The 23,142-nt window shown below is 40.4% G+C and overlaps 1 protein-coding gene across 3 annotated transcripts in view; it reads right to left on the minus strand.

Moving 5' to 3' along the window:
- The window catches only part of NELL1 (neural EGFL like 1), a 284,811-nt gene that overhangs the window by 223,461 nt on the left and 38,208 nt on the right, over positions 1 to 23,142 (minus strand). For all 3 annotated transcript variants that reach the window (XM_021528533.2, XM_021528532.3, XM_021528531.3), the window contains exon 5: positions 4,727 to 4,823. In XM_021528533.2, coding sequence (XP_021384208.2) covers positions 4,727 to 4,823 — 97 coding nt within the window. The remainder of the gene's footprint in view (positions 1 to 4,726; positions 4,824 to 23,142) is intronic.

Consider the following 23,142-nt stretch of genomic DNA (forward strand, 5'->3'; position numbering starts at 1 on the left):
CTCCCCACTTCTGCGTTTTCATTTCCTCCATTGCCTTTCATCTCCTTTCAAACCCGCTTCTCCCACAGAGATAATATGATCCACACAGCTGTGCAAGTGGCACTGGCCAGGCTGGGAAAGGCTCTGCATGGTGGCACCAGCAGAGTGTCTGAGACTCCTGAGCCCTGCAAAGCCGTGCCAATAATTCCCACTCCATCAGCTCCCCTCCCAGGGCAGCCCTGCCAGGCCCCTGAACACCTGCCCACAGCACCACACTGAGTTTCACTCCATACAAAAAGTATTACAGTCAGGTGACTATATCAATGATATCCATGATACTGTGCAATAAAAACACCAATATGATTCCCAAGCACCTCATACACAACCCATAGACACAAGCAGGATCAATAGAGCCTGCTCCAGTAATTATGAACACTACTGCCTTGCAACGTAAATCACCTTCTCACCAAGGCATTCATAAGCTCATTGCTGCACGAGCTCTTTGGAGGGACCCTCAGGGGGAAGGGTTCTCCTCAGCAATAAAACAAATTTTGCATATAATTCTGATCCTGAGAGCAGTCAGATCCATCCCAGAGCATGTTTCATAGATATCTGGCACCAATCTTTTTCTCCCTTCAGCTGCATTTTCTCAAGCTTCCTAACCTGATAATAATGATTATCATCAGCCCTTAGCCCTGAAATAAACCCTGAGTTTTTGTGGCTGTCCTGGCTCTGTCCAGCACAGAGTTAATTTTTGCAGTAGCCAGGAGAGAGCATGGCTGGGACATGGCAATTATTCTACAGCACTCACACCACGAAGGAGGCAGGGGAAGGGACTCTCTTCCATGGAGGAAGAGTTCCTTATGGTCAAGAAAAATGTGTGGGAGGGAGCCATCCAGTACCATCTATTATCAGGAATATGTAAATAATTTATTCTCCTATATTTTTTGTTAATAATGCTGCTGTTGCTGTTCATTTTCTTATCTCATCACTCTTTCCAGTAAATTGTTCTTATCTACACCCATCGCCTTCACCTTTTGTGCCTCTAGTTCTGAACTCCATTCCACCACAGTGGGAAGGGGAAGGAAAGGAGGAGTGAGAGAGAGCTAAGTGTGATTTGAGAGAGTCTTGGTGGGGGGGGGATACTGAACTGGGGAGCACCATTCATAAACCACAGCCCCTTAATTTTCTATACCACTTATGTCCCACCCAGATCCTATACCTTCCAACTACATGGATATATGAATATACACCATCACAGGTATCACTTCCATAGTCAGTAGCCACCTCTCCAAGGTGTCTGTTTGCTGGAGCTCACCCTGGGTCAGGGGTGGCTCCGTGTGGTGGAAAAGTCTCTCCTCCAACCCGTGCTTCCAAAGAAAGGCTCAGCAGTCTCTGTTGTTTGGTCTCAAGGCAGTTTATTGCAAGTTATCTAAAAGATTTTCTCCTTGAGCTGCTGTGGTTTGCTCACAGCTCAGGCAGAGGCACACACACACCCTGACATCCTCTCTGACTCCCGACTGCTTCTCCTCTCCCACCCAGGGCTGCTGCTCTCTTTTATATGGTACATTACGTGTTACATGGTTACAGTTTTTCCCAATGCCTATTACCTATATTAAATGGTGCTTTTCTATCTTTTATATGGTACATTACATGTTACATGTTTACAGTTTTTCCCCAATGCCTATTACCTATATTAAATGGTGCTTTTCTATCTTTTATATGGTACATTACGTGTTACATGGTTACAGTTTTCCCCAATGCCTATTACCTATATTAAATGGTGCTTTTCTATCTTTTATATGGTACATTACGTGTTACATGTTTACAGTTTTTCCCCAATGCCTATTACCTATATTAAATTGTGCTTTTCTACTCTAAACCAATCTGTGAGTACCAACATCACCAAGAACATGGAGGTAAGGAAGGAGAAAGAGGGAGGACAGGCCAGGCCCAAATCCCTCTATCTTAAAACCTCTGACTCCCATGTACAAAACCAAAACCCCCCTGTACAACACTCAAAAATTCTTCCCTTTACTTTGTGACTACTTCTACTATAATATCTAAACTTTTGTGACTTCTTGTTCTTCCTGCAAGGTTGGTAAATTGTTCCATGGCTCAAACCCAAAATCTCAGCTGCTCCCAGCTGCCTGCCAGGGTCTCAAATGCTTCTGACCTGGGCCCAGAGCATCCAAAAATATCCGAGTTCTGACATTTTGAGTTCTGACATCTGTTGAGCTCATTTAGTCCCTCACTGTGGCTCTACCCACCCCAGATGCCTCCCAGGACACGTGGGCTGCTGTGCTGCTGCACCAGGAGCTCAGGTTGGTCTTTGTGAGCATCCCACACTCACTGCCAATGGCAGCTGTGACCTGCAGTGACAGTGTCATGCAGCAACCAGTATTATATCTACAGATCAACAGTACAGATTGCTCTTACCCAAAAATCAGATCCCCTTGTGGTACACACCGTGTTCCTCTCTCTGCATGACACACCAAGTGGACCCAGGTCCTTGAGCAAAAACAATTCCATTTTTCACCTTTTAAAATTTTTACCTTTGCTTGAGTTGCTCCACTCTGGAGCCCCCACCAGCATTCTTCTTGCAAGTACTGTCACTTTATCAGAGTCCTGCAGCTGTTCAGGGGTGAACTCCCAAAACACCAGAGCAGAGAATTTCTCTAAATACCAGCCCATTTTCTCCTATGTTCCATGAAACTCATGATTATTCCTCCTCAGGGCAGATCTCTGAATGACCCTCCTAGAAATCCCTGTCCTGATTCTAAACATGGTACTGTATAAACATAGCAGACATAGCAACAAGAACATGCTTTCCTTAAATCCAAACAAAATCTAAAATTCTCAAAAGGTATTTTAACAGGCCTGAAGGAGGAAAAGGGGGTGAAAAGCTGTGGAAAATCATCCCCACCTCTTTACCCCATAGACTGGATATGATTATTAATGGACTCCCCACAGAAGAACCCAAGGTAAGGGTAGGAGAACAACACTGAGCACACATCCAAAATAACTCTCATTGCCCTTTGTGTTATCAAGTCATAAGCAGACATCACACAGATCAGCAGCAAGGTAATCCTGATCCCTCTCCCTGCCCTGCAGAAGACCCTTGTGAGGGTCACAACGGGGAACAGACACAGGGTCAGCCACCACATCCCCATCAACAAGCCAGGCCAGTGCTCCACCCTAATACCACAAGTGCTTAAAGCAAATCAATTATCCCCCTGCTCTGACTCTTGTTATTCCCGCCCTTCCTGCCACACATTCAGCCACCAATTAAAGCTGTCTTGCTTTAGGAATGGTACTCCCCACATCAGTACCCCCATGGAGACTCTCCCAAACCCCAGGCTGCTCCCTCTCCATCCCCCTTCCCCTCCCCGCTGTGGCAGGATGGAGCTGAGAAGTGGAGGCACAAAAGGTGAAGATCACAGGTATAGGTAGGCACAATTTACTGGAAAGAGTGGTAAGAAAATTAACAGTATCAATATCAATAACAAAAGGCACAAAAAAAATTTATTCACACAACGAGCTTGCTTTTCCTCGCACACATTTTCATGGCTCCAACTCACATACAAAAAATGCTAATTCTTTTTTAATGCTCTTATTTCCCTGCAGATCTCTGTTTACATTAAGGAAAATATATCTATTTTTTAATATGCTAAAACAGTGAAACAAATTGCTCTGAAAAAGAAAGGGAAATCCTGCTGAGCATATAAATATACGGAAAGAGATGTGTACTCTTTACAAACTGGCAAAATCCCAAGTTTTTGCAATGAGAAACATAAAAAAGTAAGACTTCCAAAACTCTCAAGCAGGATTAAAAAAACCACAACCAATTATATATTTCTGCCCTGAAGAAAGTCAGTAAAATATTCAAGCACGCATAAAGTAAAGCAAAGCACTTGTCGGCTTTCATTATGATCAATAAAAATGGTCAGCTCATTAGCATATCATTAGCTACCCTGCTGTTTCCAAAGTGTTAACATGTAGAAATATTAATTTACAAACATATAATATCCCAGAGTTCTGAGGCTCTGACTGCCTGCATAAAATAAGGATTTAAGATGGGCGACTCCAACATAACTTCTTCCTTTTCCTATGTAGCTATAAACATATGTTTACCATCTGTGGAATAGTGGGAAGCAGCTGAGGTAAAAACAACAGCTGTAGAATAAAATAATACTATCAATTTCACTTCACAGTGACAGCTCAGCTGCTGGAGGATGAAATGCGCTGTAGGTTCAGAGCAACCCTCAGACTATCATTTAAGTCAAAAGTTGGCTTTTACCTCTGTTTCACAATTAAAATTGCGAGCTCCGATGCTGAAAGAAGTTCAGTGTAATTGTCCCAGCTCGTTGGAAATCTGGGGACTTTGAGGAGACATCCTCAGAAAAGAGGCAAATTGTAAAGTTGTCTTGGGAGCTGACAGCTTCACATGGAAACCGAGTGGGAGGTAAATCACCTTAGCAACAAATCCATGCCCAGACTGAGGATGGGCAGATTGGCCTCTTGCAGCTCCACGGACTCCTTTCGCAGATAAACGCTCCTACTGTGCCTTGCTACCCAAAACTGGAATAAATATCAGTAACTTCTGCCTTGTAAACAAGCTGTTTACAAACTGCCCATAGTTCCTACCAAATTTCATGCACGTCTCACGAGTCTAAGACAATTGATTGAAGCCCCTCATTGACTATTATTAATTTCCTTCCTCACGTGCCAGTTCATATCTGCTTACCTTAAAGAAACCATGTTTCCTGTTTCTCTGTCCGAGCCATAAATTGCTTTCAGGTGTCAGATTCGTTTCTGGGGGATCAATGACACGTTCATAAATCCTGTAGAAGGGAGACATTGCATTTACTTGAATTTTCTCTTTCCTCTGAAAACTTCCTTGAAAAAATCAGGTAACAATAAAAGAATGAAAAGAGAAGCAAAAATAAAAGCCCTAAAAACATTTTGTTAAACACAGTATTTATCACACACTGTGGTGAAGAAAGTATATTACAACTTTAAAATTAGAAAAAAAATTAAAACCACAAATATACGAAGACTCCATAAAATTGAAATTCCCCTTGTGCACCTGTGCAGTACTAGACTAAAGAAATAACAGCACCAGAATCCACCACAGTAGGGGAAAAAAATAAAATGGGACCATTTTAGTCTAGGGTTGTCTTTCAAACTCTACCCTAGAGAAATGTGCAATCACACACAGGATCCAACCCAATCCAACAACCCCTTGAGGCTTTCAGACTGGTTAGAATTTTGAACAGACTTCACAAGAGAACTTTTATGCCAATCCACTCCCTTTTTTTTCCGCCTCTACATCTGTGTCATTCATCCTCGCACATGGATCTTTCTCCCCTTGTTGCTGGATTTCCTCAGGCTGGGTGTGATGCCTCTACTGCACATCCACCTTGTGTCTGTCCCTAGCACAGCTCTGGCACAGATTGGGACCTCTTTATGTCTGCCTGGTGTCCAACAGGTAATAGCATGTCCATAAGCAATCCTTATATGTACTGCCTAAACTTGCACATGACTGCAGCAATCTGCATACCAAATTTCTAAAATTAACTCATGAAAAAATTGCTGCAACACAATTTTTTAAATAAACAAAGTATTTGGAGTTCTAAAATGGTTTTTCTTTGGGTTTTGTTTATTTTTAGAAAAGCTGTAATGAAGTTTCCATAACAACTTTTCCAGGAACACAGACCACTACAATGATATCATCATTTCAGGACATGAAAAATTCAAGGCCAGAGTTACTGACCCTGGCTTCTCATATTGCTATGTCACATCAGAGGGAGCCATGAACTTCCTTCTTCAAAACAAAAATAGCAAGCTTAAAAAGAATTATGGAGGAGAGGATGAAATCTATTTCTATGACTGTACAGTTTACTGGGAGCATGCATTGCCATGTAATCACAGCCATGTGACAGGCAAGAGAAGAGACCCTGAGGCTGCCAGGACCCCTAGCTTAAAGAAGTGAAAATATCTGTGGTCAAATTATTTTTATTTCTTTAAAGCTATGGCTTTAAAACAAATATGAAAAACAAACACCAAAGAAAAATAGAAGTCGATCAACTGAACTTATCTTCACGGTTACACTCCATGTGTCTGTGCAGATGCTCACAAAGTGTAATCAGTGATTTTTCATGTTGCAAGTTGCCCTGGGTATTGGGTTTGCATTGCAAGGGTGGCTTCTGAGAAAAACTGCAGGGAACCTCCCCCACATCCAGCAAGGCCAGGGCCAGCTGCCTCCAGGATGGATCTGGCACTGCCCAGGGCTGAGTCCATCACTGATGGTGGCAGCACCTTTGGAACAACCCTTTGAGAAGGGGCAAAAGTTACTGATAACAGCAATTCCATCTAGGGAGAGGACTGGGAACATGTGAGAGGAGCAGCGCTGCAGACAGCCAGGTCAGTACAGCAGGAGGGGGAAAGATCCAGCACAGGAGCAGGATTCCATGGGGAAGAGGATTCCATGGGGAAGCAGGTGTCCCCCTGGAGGTCCCCTCCCCATCCCCCTCTGTGCCATCTGTGGGATGAGGCACAGGAACATCAGGAGTGAAATAAGCACAGGAAGAAGAAAAGGGTGGGCGGAAGGTACTTGGTTTTAATTCTCATTACCATATTCTGATTTAACTTAACAAATTAAACTAATTTCCCCAAGTAGTCTGTCTTGCCCTCAGCTGTAACAGGTGAGTGATCTCTCCCTGTCTGTATCTAGACCCACAAATCTTTCATTATCTTCTTTTCTCCCTTGTCCAGTTGAGGAAGAGAGTGATGGAGTGACTTTTTTAGGCACCTAGTGTCCAGCCAGTGCCAAATCCATCATATTACACTACTGGAAAATTCATTTATCCCAGTATTAAAGAACTTCTAGAAATATCTATAAAGTTATGTCAAAGTACAGAGTGCTATATCCCACCTACTTTTGCTTATCAGAAACAGGAGTAAACATTTGTCAAGATGAAATAGAAGCAATATATAACAAAACCAAAGTCTAACACATTTTTTTAAAGAAACAACAAAAAAACCTCAAACCCTAGAACAAAATAGCTATATGAAAATTACAGCTTAAGAATGTGACTGCACGAGTCAGAAGACTTCTTGTAACATTCATAATTTCATTGCTGAAGTTTATTATAATTATCATCAGCCCTAGCTCATCACATTTCATGCGTATGATGCATTCAGAGCTCTAGGAAATTCTTATTTCTACTATTTAATTAGGTCTATCTATAAAATTACCATGCTGAACTGTTTCACCTGTCCAAACAGCAGCACAAGCTGATATTCTTTTAAAGCAGCTTTCGAGAATTAGAGGATTTTTGCATGCACCGTCTCTATCAATAATTTAAAGTATAAGTAGAGGCTTTCTGTCATACCTCATGCAAAATTGAACTGCACAAATGCAAAACTGCAGGAAAATACTGAATGAGAAACAAAGAATTGACATGGTCCTTGAGCATGAACTCCTGGAGAGCATGTGCACTGAAGTGCTCTATCATATTAGAAATTCACCTTTGTAGATATAGCATAGCTTTATTCATTATTTTGGCCGATAATGCCCTCACAGAAAAATTTCTCATCTCCTGAAAAGGCTAATCAATATTCAATAAAGAACTTCATTTCTCATATTATATAAAATCCCAGTGCTGACCAGGTTCAAAAACACTACTTATTGAGGAATATTTGATTTTTATTCACCTGACCTAGTTAAAGTTGATAAAAGAACTCTACAATATCTATCTGCAACAGCATATTAAAAAATCAAAACCTGACACTGTTACATGACAGTTCAACAATAGCAAGTTAGGAAGACAAATCAGAGACAGGCTAATGTGGTTTATCTTGTCTTTCCTGATGATTTAACACTCTTTTAACCTGTGTGGACAGGGCTGTAGTTACCTTCTTTCCAGTCTCTTCACAAAGGGCCATCCTTATGACACAAAAGCTCAAGATTCCCCATATTCCTCTACTGTTCTACTCTAATTCAAATAATATTTCTGAAGCAGGCATTTACCTTAAATTAAGGGGTTCATTAAGGTTAGTTTCTGCCTTATTCCACACAGGTTGACAAGGCTGGTTTTTTTCCCTTATATCTGCCTCCTAGGCTTAGGAGTCAAGAGAGGACATGAGATGTAGATCAGTTCTTGATTATCTTTTTATGCCAAAAGATGTTTTGGTTGACACCATCTGATTTACAAACTATGACAATTTACTTTATTATTGTATACTGTTAAACATCACCAGAAAAAAAAAAAAGCCTGGCAACTGAACTCATCTTCACAATTACAAAATTCAGAAAAATATATTGCTATTCCTGTAAGCCCCTCTATACTCTTGGGAAATGAAAAGTTGGAAAAGCACATCAGTTAAAAAAAAAAAATTAAAACAAAACAAAGAAACGCCAAACAAACAAAATATCCACATTAAGCTTCCACATCACTCACTTTCGCCTACTTGCCTTTCTGGGCTCTGGTGCACCACCTTCTATGGCTTTATACCCCTGTGACCAATATTCTGTATTTGGCATATGAATAGCTAAATTATACACTTCAGCTTATGAAGTGCTGGTCTAGAGCTCCTTGGAGACCAGTTTCCAGCACATTTGGCTTTGATGCCAACACAGAGAAATGCACAATGCACTTCACAAGAAAAGGAACGCTCAGGAAGATGACTCAGGGGAACTGTGGTCACTAAAACTGCTGCAGACTGAATAGCCCCTCCAACATGAGGAGACCCAGGTCTCTAGGTTAATGGAAGCTCTACTACACACTTCAGGCTTCCAGATTTATGATTGCTGCATTCACTTTCCTGGAGAAAGCCTGATTTGCCCCTACTTTACACCAACATATTTCAAAGAAGTTAAACTATAAAACCAGGGTAATAGAACAATGAACCAATTCTACTGTCTTGAAATGCTCATGCTCAGAATACATTCAGTAACCACTGATTCATTTAGCAAAATACAGTATGAAATACACCTGCTAATCAACAAATACCCATTATATTCTTGTGTTTTGTATCCATATCTCTACCCTGTCTGCACGCTTTGATTCATTAAGTATTCTTGTGCAATCATCAGAATCCCCTCTCCCAAGGACACATTTCAAAAGGCCTCTCTGCCATAATGAAGACAATATGCAGAAAATAGAGAATCTATAAAATAATCAGCAGATTCCTGAAAGGAGATATATCTAAAATATTTGCATCCTAACATAGACACACACATCTTGCTCTGCATAGAGGAAGAACTTCTCTAGAGGAAGAAGTTATCTAGAACTTCTCAAGCTCTCTTGGACAAGGAAACAGCTCCCTTCCATGTACTCAATATAAATTAATTTTAGCATCTTCATAATGTGTAAATGTACAATGGTATAATAGTATATACCTAATATAGAATGGTAGAACAAGAAAATACCCTCCTTCTATACAGGTGCAGACTGAAACAGACAGAATAACCAACATCACAAAGACAGTGTCTCTGCCCAAGATCTAAGCCTTTAGATGGGGCATGACTGAGGCTTAATTGCCTCTCATACTGGGTCACACTCTCTCTGGAAAAAACATGACATGGAATTGTCTTTTGCAGTGAAGATGATTTCTCACACACAACTTTTATAAGCAGAAGTTAACACTTTATTTCTTCTTTTGTGGAGATGCAGCTCTACGTCACACATACAGTATTTGCCATGCCAGATGGAATTTTGAAACTGCTGAAGTATTTAGCAGAACATGAAAATAAACTTTGAAAATAAACTAAATGTCTGCCCACATTAGGATACATCAGCCAACATGGACTGATCACTGCCTAAAATTCTGAACCATAAAATAGACTGAACTCAAGGGTCACTACAAAGCAGCACACTAAATTATGATATTTTCAAAATATTCCATGTCTAAAATATGAGGCGGTTACTAAAATAGGAACATTCCTTCTTCTGTTTGCAGGCTGGATATGAAAACCCTGAGACTAGCTCAGTTGGTTAGAGTATGATGCTAAACAACACCCAAATTGAGGGCTTGATCTTCACATGGGCCATTCACTTAAGAGCTGGACTCTGGTCCTTGTGGGTCCCTTCCTGCTCAGAACATTCTCTGAAATTTGTGAACATGCACAGCTCTGAACTGCACTAATCAGGCTTGAAACAGAGATTAAGACTGTGAGGGTATAAAAGCCCAGGGGTTCCTTTTTCCTTTATTTGGGATCCCTCCTCAGAGGGAAGCTCTAAATTTCCGTGTAGAGAACAGGTGTTGAATTTATCACACCCAATTTTAAATGTCTCAAAAGTTCATACCTACAGCAGAGCTAGTTCTCTAGACTCATTTAATGAAGAGACATAAGTGTTTCTAGGGTGTGATTCATCTTACAGTGAATTATTCACTCTCTAGAGGCCCCTCCAACAGCTGCACAGGAGCCCTTCCTGACATCAGGGTGAATCATCAAAACATATTTTTGCAATTCAAAGCCTGATGCTCAAAAATTACACTCTCCTGCAACCATTCATTACCCTGTATACATCCATCTGGATCTTCAGATCCTTTAAATATACTGAAGGGTATGGAAAAGTTCTGTTTGTGACAGTTTTTGAAACAGTGCTCTCAACTTCTGTAAAGAAATTCAGAGAAGGAAGCTCCCATGTTTTGCATCAATCTTTTCCCTAATCAAATTTCCAGAGGTGTTGACCACCTTTGACCCTTGCTATCATCTCCAGCTGCAAAAACACAGCACACCTCTGAAATAGCAAATGAGGCCTCACAACACAGCCCATCATGTAAAAATAACCAGCTGCTTCAAAAAGTTTGTCCAGCATGTTCTCTGAACCCACCTGCATGGAGAAACTGATGGCTTATATCAGTTCCTAGCTTTAAGGTACAGTATTGGCATTTGTCTTTATATCTATACTTCCAAAGAGATTAAGAAATTATTTTTAAAATAAATACGTATTTCTCTTTCAACCCATTTTCTATATTCTTCCCAATGAAAATGTAATACCAATGTGACTGGATTTTCTTGATAGTATTTACAGATAGGATGCATTACTTGACACACATTCAGTTCTGGAGAAACTTCAACTGAATTATTCATTGAGTTTCCAGCATTTTGTTTCAGGAAAACAAACTTCCTGAGGGAAATTTTGACTTCTTTTTCGGTGCTATCTCCTCTGCCATAGTATAGGAGTTCACAATCATTTAACAGAGGAAAGCAATTTAGATTAAAATCTTGGGGTATGAGGGAAGCCTTTTCTTATGAAATCTTGAATATACAATAGCAACTGCCAACCATTTAATCAAGGTATTGTTCAGCTTTGGGAGAAAAAAAAAAAAAATAGGTGTCCAGTAATAGCATATGTCAGGTAAAAGACTCAAGAGTGCATGCTCAGTTTACATTCCCTTCAAGGTCTGTCACCCAAATGATTTCATTGATTTTCCTGTATAATCACAGAGACAAAGTTAATTATTCCAAATACAAATCTAAATTTAAAAATAAAAATCCATCTAAATAAAATTCTATTTTTTTAAATGTCTTTTTTTTCATTCAAGAAATATTCAAAGTAACTAACAAACAGGAGGAAACTACACAAATGTAAGTGAAGATGGTCACAAGAGCATGTTTCACTGTCAGGTTTTGGGGGTTTACTCTCCACACATCAATTGTGTAAGGGTAAATTCACAGAGATATTACCTGCCTGTGTGGGACTTTTGTTATAAAACTTATTACACTCTTCAGTTTCCTATAAATGTATCCATTAATTTTATCAGAATTTATTAAGCACTAAACTAAAACAAATCATTATTTTTGACCCAAAGTAGAGGACTGGACCCATTCTATGACACAGCAGTGGCCCCATGAAGAGCAGAAATGCTTCTTTGGCAACTTTCATCTGCAGAACCTGAGGTAGATTCCAGCACCTTTACAAACAAGGTCAATATTATGAACTTTACTTGCAAATGACAAAACAGATACAAATTATTCCTGGCAACAACAGAGTAAAGGGTGTTTGAGCCCCAAAAGACTGTCTACGAGGCTGCAATGTTTACCCATCTTCATATAATAAAAACAGCACTTCTGAAAGCGTGAAAAACCCAGAAAATAGGCTGAGTCAGATTCTAAGCATAACTAGAAATTTGACCATTTGCTTAGGATTGCCAAGAGTTATACAGGGAAAAAAATTATACCAAACTTTGGGGTCAACTGCATCTTACATGTGATGGATCCAGAGCAGGGCTTTTAGTGCCAAGAGAGCTGGTTTGATACCCAAATAGTTATCAGATTTCTCAGCTTAGGCAACTGCTGCTTTTGGCTAGGACAGAGCTCATTTTCTTCAAAGCAGCTGGCATGGAGCCACGTGCTGGATTTGTGACCAGAAGAGTGTGGGTATCACACTGTGTTTGAGCTGATGGTCAGCAGCGCTTGCACAGTGCCAGGGCCTCTTCTGCTCCTCACTCTGTCAGTGTTCAGGAGCACACAGAATCACAGGATATGATTATCTGCAGGTGTTTTTATTGAAGAGCTCTGGGAATCAGGGGTACAAACCCAAATCTGATTCCCACATGGCTTTCGAGCTCAATGTATTTTATGTTCTATCCTTATATAACTTACATATTAATTATTAAACTTATGTTGTTCTATTGTATACATTGATCTTATTCAAGCATGAATTTCTTGTGATCCTTCTCATGCCCCTGACTACAGTTTCTCATGATTATTCTTACAGCAATTATATTCAATTACTAAACAATCGTCACATCTAACAGTTATATCATTTATCACATACTGGTTACACAGGTGCAGTTCTAGCAAGTACAAGGCCCATACTTTCCCAGGGTATTTTCCCAGGGCCTACTAAGCTTAATTTCTTTTTTCTAACTCCCCAAATCCCCATGATTTTAAAACCCTTTTACTATCAACACTGCCCCATCAGCGAGGGGCTGGGGGCACAGGGAGCCTGGGAGGGGACAGGGCTGGTCCAAGGGATACCCCATGCACATCACATCACACTCAGCAACACAAGCTGGGGGAAACAGAAAGGGGATGGGGATGCTTAGAATGACAGCATTTGCCTTCCCCAGTAACCACGGTGTGAGACAAAACCCTGCTTCTTCCAGGAAAACACCTAAATACCTGACAGTTGATGGGAGATGTGAATTAATTCTTCATTTTGCTTAGCTTTACCTGTTAAACTGTCTTTATTTCAACACACCTCTGCCCCCCCTGCAGTCTCATCCTTCCAAATCCCTTCCCCATCCTGCTGCAGAGGCAGCAGCTGTGTGGTGCTCAGCTGCCTGACAGCACTAAACCATACAGAACCCTTGTTCTTTTAGGTAAAGCTGAGCTCAATAGCATGTGGCTCCTGGCCCTGACATTGCCCCTAAAACTTGTACATAATCTACAGGAGCACACAAGAACACTTGTCACGGGTTTTGGTGAACATGATAATTTTTGCTGTACTCAGCAAAATTTGAGGTGGTGTCTAGGTCAAAAGAATTCTTCCTCTGAAGTGCTGAGGTGAATGTCATCTACATATACAGGCTTTCCTTACAAAAATCAATATGCTCAGCTTCTATGGGTTAATGTGAATTCAGGACTTGAAACATCTCCATACAGAGCTGAGAGCTACACAGATCAAATGCCACTTTTCAAACAAATATCTGACTCTCCAAAGGCATTTTAGCATCTCTCTGTCACTTGTGAGCTACTGTCACTATCTGGCTACCAGAGCATAAACCACAAAGCAGCAGGGTTTTTATGATGCACACAAGTATCCACTACAGTCAAGGGGAAAAATACACTTACAAATGAGTACAATACTAAAACTCAGAGGGTCCCTAAAAGACACCCTTTAACCTCAGCAAGCTTTGAAGCTCAGGTTCTAAACCAGAACACTGAATAAAGCAAACTGTTAACAAGAAAGCTAAAAACACAGCACTAAAATCTCATTTGTTACCATACCAAGTATTATACCAAAGGCCCATCTCAGATTGACCAAATGTTCAGAGTACATCCTGGATGTACAGTATCATCAAACCAAAGCTGAGCAATTAAAAGCAGATTCTAGAAATAAGAGGAAGAAATTAATTCAATGGGTTCTTTCAAGATCCAAAAAAGAAGAAAAGCTCCTCTCCCAAATTAAAGAAACCCTTAAAGCAAGATAAATCTGAGATAAAAAAAACTGTATTAGAATATCTATGAAACAAGTAGTAGCCAATTAAGGCTATCTTACAATCAGAAAGCAAAAGAGGAACAATATGCATCAAAATGTGCATAAATAAGGTCTTTCAGCAAGATGAACCCCAAAATAAAACGCTATCCAAACAAAGAGGCAAAAACATGATAAAATGGCTAATGCCATCTCTATTTTGTCATGATTTTTTTTTTTTTAATCTAAGGTTGTTTTTGGGGTTTGTTACAAGTTTATTGAGTAAGAACTGGCAGTTCTTAAACTCTGCTTCTGTTCCATCTACCTGCCACAGAGGGATGTGCTGGTGCCTGGCCCAAGACCTGCAGCACATGGATCTTCACTCTGGCAGCTACAGAACCTGAGGCATGATAAGCTTTTACAGCTTTGGAACAGCTCCTCTTCACAAAATATATCCAGCCTTTGTCTTTCCTTTTGTTTTCCCTTTGTCTCGGGCTCCCCTCAACCCCAAAGTTGATTTATCTAGTACAGTAAGATAGGTGCAATTGTGAAAAGAACGAAGCTTTTGATTTCAACTCTTTCTGCACTGCTACAAAAGCTACATTTAAAATTCAGTCAGCCACAAGAAACCTTTTTTACTAAACTGCTTCTTCCCCCCTTCCAAAACCACATCTGCTGAGAAGTTAATTGCTTTGCAGGGTATCTTGTCAGAGGATCATCTCATCAAGGGGTTCATGCCATCACTGGAGGATTTGTGTGTAATCATAAAATAACCTCATCCATATTCCAGAGCAAATTTGCTGCAGTGATGGTAGGCAACTGCAGGCTGGGGATGGCAGGGTTTGCTTGGCTGCCCCTGGGGTTGTCTCAGCCCTCCCTGGAGCTGCCACTCCTCCTCCCCACGAGCCACTGTCACATCAACTCCATGGCCCCATTCCCTGCTCCTCAGCTCTTCCTGCAGGTTCATCCAATAACCCACAGCTCCCTTTTCCCACGGTATTTTCCAACTGTCCAGTTTAGCCTTGGTTGTTTGAAAGATAACACTACAGTCCCTCCACAAATAACTAATTGGCCACGACTGGGGAAGTGTATGAAACAGACAGTAAACACAGAACAAGCCATTATATTGGTTCTAAAATTAAATTTAGATGGAAACTGCCAGCAGACAGGCAGGAAAGCGCTCTGCAGGGACAGCACATTTCTCACAACATCTGACACGCTGGGGAGGTGAAAGCATGGTTCTGCTCCAGTCAATGAGAGTTCTCACTGTAGATTGCACTGGGTTGTTCCCCTGGGATACTGCATGGCACATCTTGCAGACAAGCTCAAGGTAAGTAAGCTGGTGTGACAGAAAAATTCAGCTTGGGCTGAAAAAGTCCAGGTTGCCTCAGTTGGTGCAGATAACTGGTAGTTATCAGTTATTTGCTTTCACTGTTGTGCTGAAGAGGATGCCACTAAAACTGCAGCCCAGCCCAATTAAGTAATTCAGTTTCTACTGATTCTTTCATTTACTGTCTGGTCTCAGAAACAAGGACAATTTACAGGACTGGCAATTGCAGGTTACCTTACTCCTGTGCCAAGGATCAAACTACCAACTTCCTCCTTACTGCTTCTTCAATGTACCCTTCCATTGGTAAGACAGATCACAACAAGGATTCTTCACATCATTAAAATATTTAAAGTGGAAGCAGATGCTAATACCTGAATTTTTTTTCACGTTAAAAGAAAAACACACCACCAAAAGCTACACCAACCAGCTCACTAGATACCTACCTGTGCAGAAATGGAGTGTTCCTCAACGCACAGAAACTCCTCACCTTCTGAAGCAGGAGACTGGACAGGATTTTGTAAAGACTGGATTCCTAAAATAATTACCTTCCAGGTAACAGTGCTAAACTGCCAGAGAAAGACACCTCAAATCTTAAACCATTTCACAAAACTCTGGGCTGGTTTCCCAGCTCTCAGCAGCCTCAGCCCTGTTTGCTCAATGCCCACCACACCCAGGAGGTTTCAGATCTTTTGGAAAGACTGTACTATTTACTGCATGAAGACTCAGGTCTCAAGCCTGCTGTTGAATAGTTCAGAGAGGTTCTCACCTGCTCTTTGGCAGAGATCTAATGTATTTACAAAAGTATTTAACCAGAATTATGCTGTCATTTTCTCAATTCAGCTCCAATACTATCCTATGTGACTTGTAGTTCTAAACTCCAGAGTTAAGCTAACACTTCAAATGGAAGAGTTCATTTATTTCTTAGATCTCAGTTAATCTGCCTGGCTGGAGCAGGATAATTGTTTTTACAATCTGAAAGGAAAAAGCTCAAAACATTTGCTTTATCTGGCTGACTCTTAAATTACTGTGATCACCTCTCTGTCCACATGACCTCCACAACAAGAAATAAAGGAAAATAGAGGCAGGTAACAGGAGACTCCTCCTGAAAAAAAATTCATAGCAAAATATCCAAATACATTTCAAATTGTGCAAGCTAAATTTTCAGAGATTGCTGTTGTAACTAAGCACACCAATTTAAAGACTTATTGCTTTTAACATTAAAAATGTCTACATGTATATTGGACTAGTATACAAATATTTGAGAATTTGATAATACACCTAGTCACACACTTTTGGAAATTACTAAACCATCTGAGGGCTTGCCAGCCTTGATCATTCCCTCTGCCATTATCCATCCTCTCTCTCTGACACACTCAGAGCATAAAAATACCAGGAATGCAAGATGGCAATGGTAAAGCATAACAAAATACTCCTGTCCTGTTGAAGCCATCAACCTGCCTAGGAACGTTTACAATCCACCAGAAAGCACCACAAGTCCCCAGTTCTGACTGGGGGAGGGGGTCCAAAACCACTGCTGACTCTGTGTTCAGCACTTGTTGGGCTTTGCAGGTACCAAATTCTGGCTCCGCAAGTCCCTAAAACTCTGCCCCAAGCTCCTGGGGAAGACCCTTAACCAAACTCCTGGAGAATGACTTCTGCTCCTCTTCTGGCATCAGCAGCAGCTGGATCAGCTCCCGGGAGAAACCCAAAGCAGATTCCACACTGAGCAGGAGCAAATATGCATTGTTACCTTTTTTTCCTCCAGTACTTATTCAACACTTTGATAAATACTCATTCATTCTCATAATTCTCTCAGTGCAGTACACAAAGGAGTTCAAATTATTTTTTTGGGGATTAAAAAAATAAATTTTCATTGTAATAGGGGACTGGATTAAAACATATCATTCAGTCTTTGGTCACGAACACCCATACTACCACTCTGCTGATGCATTAGCTATTCAGTGAAAAACTCTAGCTATTTAAAAGCTTCTTTAAAAAGAAAATAATGCTGACTGTATCCTCCACATTTCCTTGCAGTTAACTGCAATGACAGAGACTGATGGCAGCTGATGGGGCATGCCAGCTGCAGAGCTCCCTCATGCTAAACATTTTACAGCCTTTCTGCCCAACAAAAGGGAAAAATAGTAGGTGACAACCAACTTCCAGTCCACAGTACCACAGTTCTGAAGTTGGGTGCACCCATGGTGCACAATTACACCACTCTACCCATTTCTCTGACAGCTTTTGCTACACCTTGGAGAGCAGAGAAGCAATCTGGGTCACAAACTCATACTCAGCTAGTGAGACTAAATTACCTAGCTGCATAGCACTGTCACCACACTATTTTCCCTCTCAAGAGAAAGTGTTTACAGTAACTAAAGCAGCAAATCCCCCTTTTAAATACATCCCTTAACCTTCTTTAAATTTATTACACTTTAATTAAAGTCACAGAACTTCGTTTAGATCACAGGTTGGCAGCCGGGATATCTAATTTATAAGAACTCTGACATCTTGGATTCCCATATTTGGAGGATGTTACTTTAATTTATTTATTTTTCCAATTAAGGAGTTCTCACTGCTCATGCATTTTTTATTCCCTAATGCGCTGTTCTAACATAAAAGAAGCAGACAACATGTTTTTTCAGTTGGAGACTACTTCCAAGCCTGCTCCAGTTTTATAATCTATTCTCTTGTGCTCTTACCAACCCCCTCCATCAAACAGCTAAGAGTATCCATCCACAGGCTGTGTTCACAGCAAAAGGCACTCTGGCACAGTTTTTCACTGGAAAACCATTAATTTTTTCATCAAAGCACTTTTCTCTCCCTTCTATGCCCACAGAGTTCAAGTAAAGGAAGATGGATACTGTCTGAATAGGTGAGTACCTTTGCAGCCATACAGCTGAAGATAAATAAAACAAAAAATAAATAAATAAAGAAAACACCTTTCAGACTTACCCCTCCAGATTAATCAGCTACACTGAGAACGACTTGGAATTACAATTTTGCAAACAGATTTTCAATAAATACATTTTGATACAGTACCTGCCACCTCCTAAATTGTAGACTCCATGCTATTCCCTCACTCTTCTCAACACCATTAAATGCAACATATTTCTGTGCTGGTACTGTCATAGGGGACAGCATCCCAGTGGACAGCCAGGTGCCAGGGAAAAAAGTGCAGACTCTACAGCTGAAACTAATTCCCAGAAAAGACAAATATCAGATCTTGTAGGACTTGTCAGCCTCTTGGTGCTGCAAATCTCCCAACAGCACAGGTATGAACAGAAGCCCAAGATGGGAAAAAGCATGGCAGAGTTAATTTGATCATACATACATATATAAAATTATCTATTAGTGTGGCAAGCACATTTCTCTCCTTCTCAGGACTTTTCATAGAGGTGCACAGAGAGAAATGGAAGAGAAAATAATTTCTATTTCTGCTCCTTGTTTTTCCCATGTGGAATGTGTTTGGAGAATTGCTTACCTGGGGTGAGTGCTTAATTGGATTCAGGTGAGGATTATTTGAGCCTGATGGCCAATCCAACCCACCTGGGGCTGGGCTCTCAACAGGGTCACGAGTTGTGTTAGAGATAGTCAGAGAAAGTAGTGTGTAGTTTTAGTATCCTCCTTTTATATAGTATATTAATGTATTTTAGCATAGTTATAATGAAGAAATAATTCAGCCTTCTGAATTGAGTCAGACATCATCATTTCTTCCTGCTGGGTTTACCTCCATTTACAATATATTAATACTACTGATTATTTAAGGACAATGATGCAGTTGCTCTAGCTGAATCCAGCTAGAATCTCTAGAATCTGCTGAATCTAGCTGGAACCTGCTCTAGCTGAATCTCTAGCTGAAGAATTCACCAGAAAATCCCTGACAACCCCTTTTGCCTGGAGCAGGGAGGCACAGATCCTACCAGAAGCAGGCAAGGTAATTTCCGTGTCACTCTGAGCACAGGTTTTTACTTGTGCATCAGTAGTACATTTATAATTAATGCTGTCTTTTCCTTTTTCTAAGCCTTCAGAGCCTTGATAGAATGTCAAAAGCATGTTAGCAAGTGCACCCACAGCTTCTCACATCAGTTTTCTGAAACACATCCCTGGCTGGAGGTTACTGCCTGGCACAAAAGCTCCTCAAGTCAGTGAGGAGAGTCCAGTGACATCCAACAGATTTTCAGTCCGGACTTCAAGGTATCTTTTTTCTGTCCCATGAAGATGGGCTGAGAAATCTGGGGCTGCTCAGCCTTAGGAAAGCTCCTTGCTCAGATGACCTTCTAGCACCTTCCAGTACCTAAAGGGGCCACAAGAGAACTGGGGAGGGACTTTGGACAAGGAAACAAAGTGGTAGGACAAGAGAAAATGGCTTCAAATCAAAGTGAGGTGGGTTTAGATCAGATAAATAGGAAGAAGTTCTTCACTGTGATGGAGGTGAGGCCCTGGCACAGGGTGTGCAGAGCAGCTGTGGCTGCCCCATCCCTGGAAGTGCCCAGGGCCAGGTTGGATGGGGCTTGGAGCAATCTGGGATAGTGGAAAGAGTCCCTGCCCACGGCAGGGGATTGGAACAAGATCATTTTTAAAGGCCCTTCCAACCCAAATCATTCTACAATTCCCGAGTCAGAAGCTCCGAGCTCTAACATCAAACTCAGCTACAATTCCCACTCCTTGCTCTTGAAGGAGCACTGAAAGGAGGCAGCAAGATGCAGCAGGAGCTGATTTCAAAAGGACCTGTACTTGGGCAAATAAATCTCCTTTGATGCATATGCTTCCCCCTCCATATGACATCTCATTAGAACAGAGACAATTACACTGCTTTAAAGGTGATGCTTTAAACCACTACAGGCCTTTGTTATTTTCCCAAGTACTTTTCCCTAGCCTACCCAGGCCTGAAAAACAAAGCTGACTTTGAATTGAATCCAAAAGATAATCAAGTACAAATGTCAAAGCAATTTTACAAATCAGAGTAATGTGGGTGATAGGGCTGGGAAAAGAAAATGTAGATTTGACTATCTGTTTACAAATTAAAAGCTTATTCTCCAATGCTTTCTGATCAGCTACAGTTCTTGGAGGCCAGAGTATCACAGTATGAATCCCATAGCAAAACTAGGTTGTGAATGGATATTTTTCCCAATGCAAACACTTGCAATGCATTCTCAGGTACAGATTAACTTTAGTAACACTGCATTCACAAATTGTTTGCTCACAATAGCCTTCCAAATATGTAACACATTACCACAGTCCTAAACAAAAGAAATAATGCATTTATTTATTATGTATTGTTATTTATTATTATTTATTTATGCAAATTCAGGCATGTCTGTAAAGAAGCCATGCTGCCAGCCCCTAAAGAAATACAGTAGAGATTCAAGGCATTAATTTTGGTGGTCATTTTTTTTCTTTACCCTTTTTGTTTTGCTGGCAAACACAGTAAACAAAAAAGCTGAGAACTTTAACTGGATAGATACACTAATTTAGGAGGCTAAATTCTTGTTCTGATGACACCAAAACTCTGGTGGGACAGGTGAATACACTGACTGCACTCATATCCTGTTTCCTCCTGTTCATTCAAGGCTGCAGAAACATCACTTCTCATTGGTCATCCTGAACAGGCACCACACCAGCCTAAAATAGTGACATTTACATGTAAAGTCCACTGGACTCTGCTCACACTTTCAGCTGCAGCTTCCCTAAAACTAACATGAAGAGGGCTTAGGGTTTTCAGTAGTGCTCAGGAGTACCCCTCATGGACTTGCTCTTCATTTTCAAAGCTTCGACATTTATTGCACTGTCATAAGAAAATGCCATGATAAACAAGATGTTGATTCATTTCCTGAGTGTAAAGATATAAAGGGTTAAGATTTAATCAAAGCAACACCAACATTCACAAAATTCTCTAATTAACTGAACAGTGATGCTATAGCTGACTCAGGAACTTAGACTTCCTTTTATTTTTTTCCCCATCTCATTTAAACTTCTACTATGATCTGTCCTCAAGTCATGCTTTCAGAACTGTTTCCATTACTCTTCCACAGGAGTTGTCATAAAACACCAGAATACACAGCCAAACACTGACAGCTTGGTACAGATTTATGCTGGAAGCAACCTTAGGATGCACCACCTTAAGGGGCATGGTTAGATGGATCAGCCCTGACACAGATGGCTGGACATATTTGTCACCTCATATGACAGCATAGCTCATTCCATAATTGTATTTATCTATTTCTGCTTGTTACTGTAAAGAAAATCGGGTCACAACCATGACTCTGTGGAGTTCTCCTGTCCCTGGAAAGAATTCTGCACCAGACAGTCGTTTTGTGTTGTCTTCATTTTAAATGCTGTACAAGAAAGCAGCCAGCTAAACAGTCTGCTAAAAAGGGTCTTCTCAAAACACATTTGCTGTTCATAAAAAAAAAACAAAAAAATCAAACTAGATAACAAAGAACCTGTCCCAAAACCCATTGTGTCAATAAACAAAGAAAAAAGCATTCTGTTGAAAACAAGGTAGTATAACAGATAAATAATGGGAACATAAATAAATCAAATGACTGAAATGAAGAGAATCTTTGCAAACTGTAGATTTCATGTCTCAATTAACTTAAAATTACTCTCAGCATTTAATTGCTTCTAAGGTCCAAATAAGGTCCAATAAGCAACATTCCTTCAGATTAGATTTTTCAGTAGTTAATGGATTTGCAGAAAATGGTTGTAACATTCCTCTCAAAACAGTATCTCATAATTACTTGGGTCAAAATTCTAACTTTTTCAAATGTTCCTTTAACTCCTATAATGCTCATCTAGCTTTATTCTGCCTGTCTGAACAAAATGAAGACTTCTAAAAAAATATCTGCTATCATCACCCAATCCATTTATTTAAGTGCCACGATCCCAAAATGCACATGCTGATATTGTTTTGTTTCATTTCAGTGCAATAAGATACAAAAGTAATTGTTTGTTTTCCTCATTCGTAAAGACTATTATGAAAGTCCCAATTTTAAACTCTCTGAATTTCTTTCTCACCGGCTGCTAAGTCTGAAGTCTACAATAAAAATTGTGAGATCAAGTCCCAAGGCAAGAGAGATTCTAGGTTTGCTGATTTTCATTCCCTGAAATCCTGGCAAGGTGCCATCTCACAGCCTTCACAGCTTGTAATGGAAACCACAGAATACCCTTCAGAAAACAAAAAACACTGGTTCCAGTCATGCAAAAAGAAGCTTCCAGGTTTCTCAGAAGTTTCCAAATGGGGCAGCATGTGGAAAAATTCTCAGAAGTTTCCAAATGGGGCAGCACGTCTGATTATGCAAATTAAAATGAGTGTCTCTGATGCATCTATCTATTCTTCAGGTTCTCAGGTACGTTGAGTGAAGCAGCTCACAGCAGAACAGACTGCACGCCCATCCATCACACTTAAATGCAATCACTGGCAAGCAGAACTGCTCAGCTACTGCCTAAACTACAGAGATGCATTTAATACTCCCCCATCAGCAATCAACCTTTTCCACATTTGGTCATAATCACAATGAATTGTTCCATTTTAATACTTTGTTTTCCTTTTCTTACCCCATGGCAGTTTAGCATGCTTCTTGAATGAGATATTTATAGAGAAAAAAAAATCTCCTCTTCCAATTTTACTCCTGTATTAGAAAGAGATTATTTTTCAAAGAAATACAGATTGCA

This window comes from Lonchura striata, chromosome 6 (genome assembly GCF_046129695.1).
Source record: "Lonchura striata isolate bLonStr1 chromosome 6, bLonStr1.mat, whole genome shotgun sequence".
NCBI lineage: Eukaryota > Metazoa > Chordata > Aves > Passeriformes > Estrildidae > Lonchura > Lonchura striata.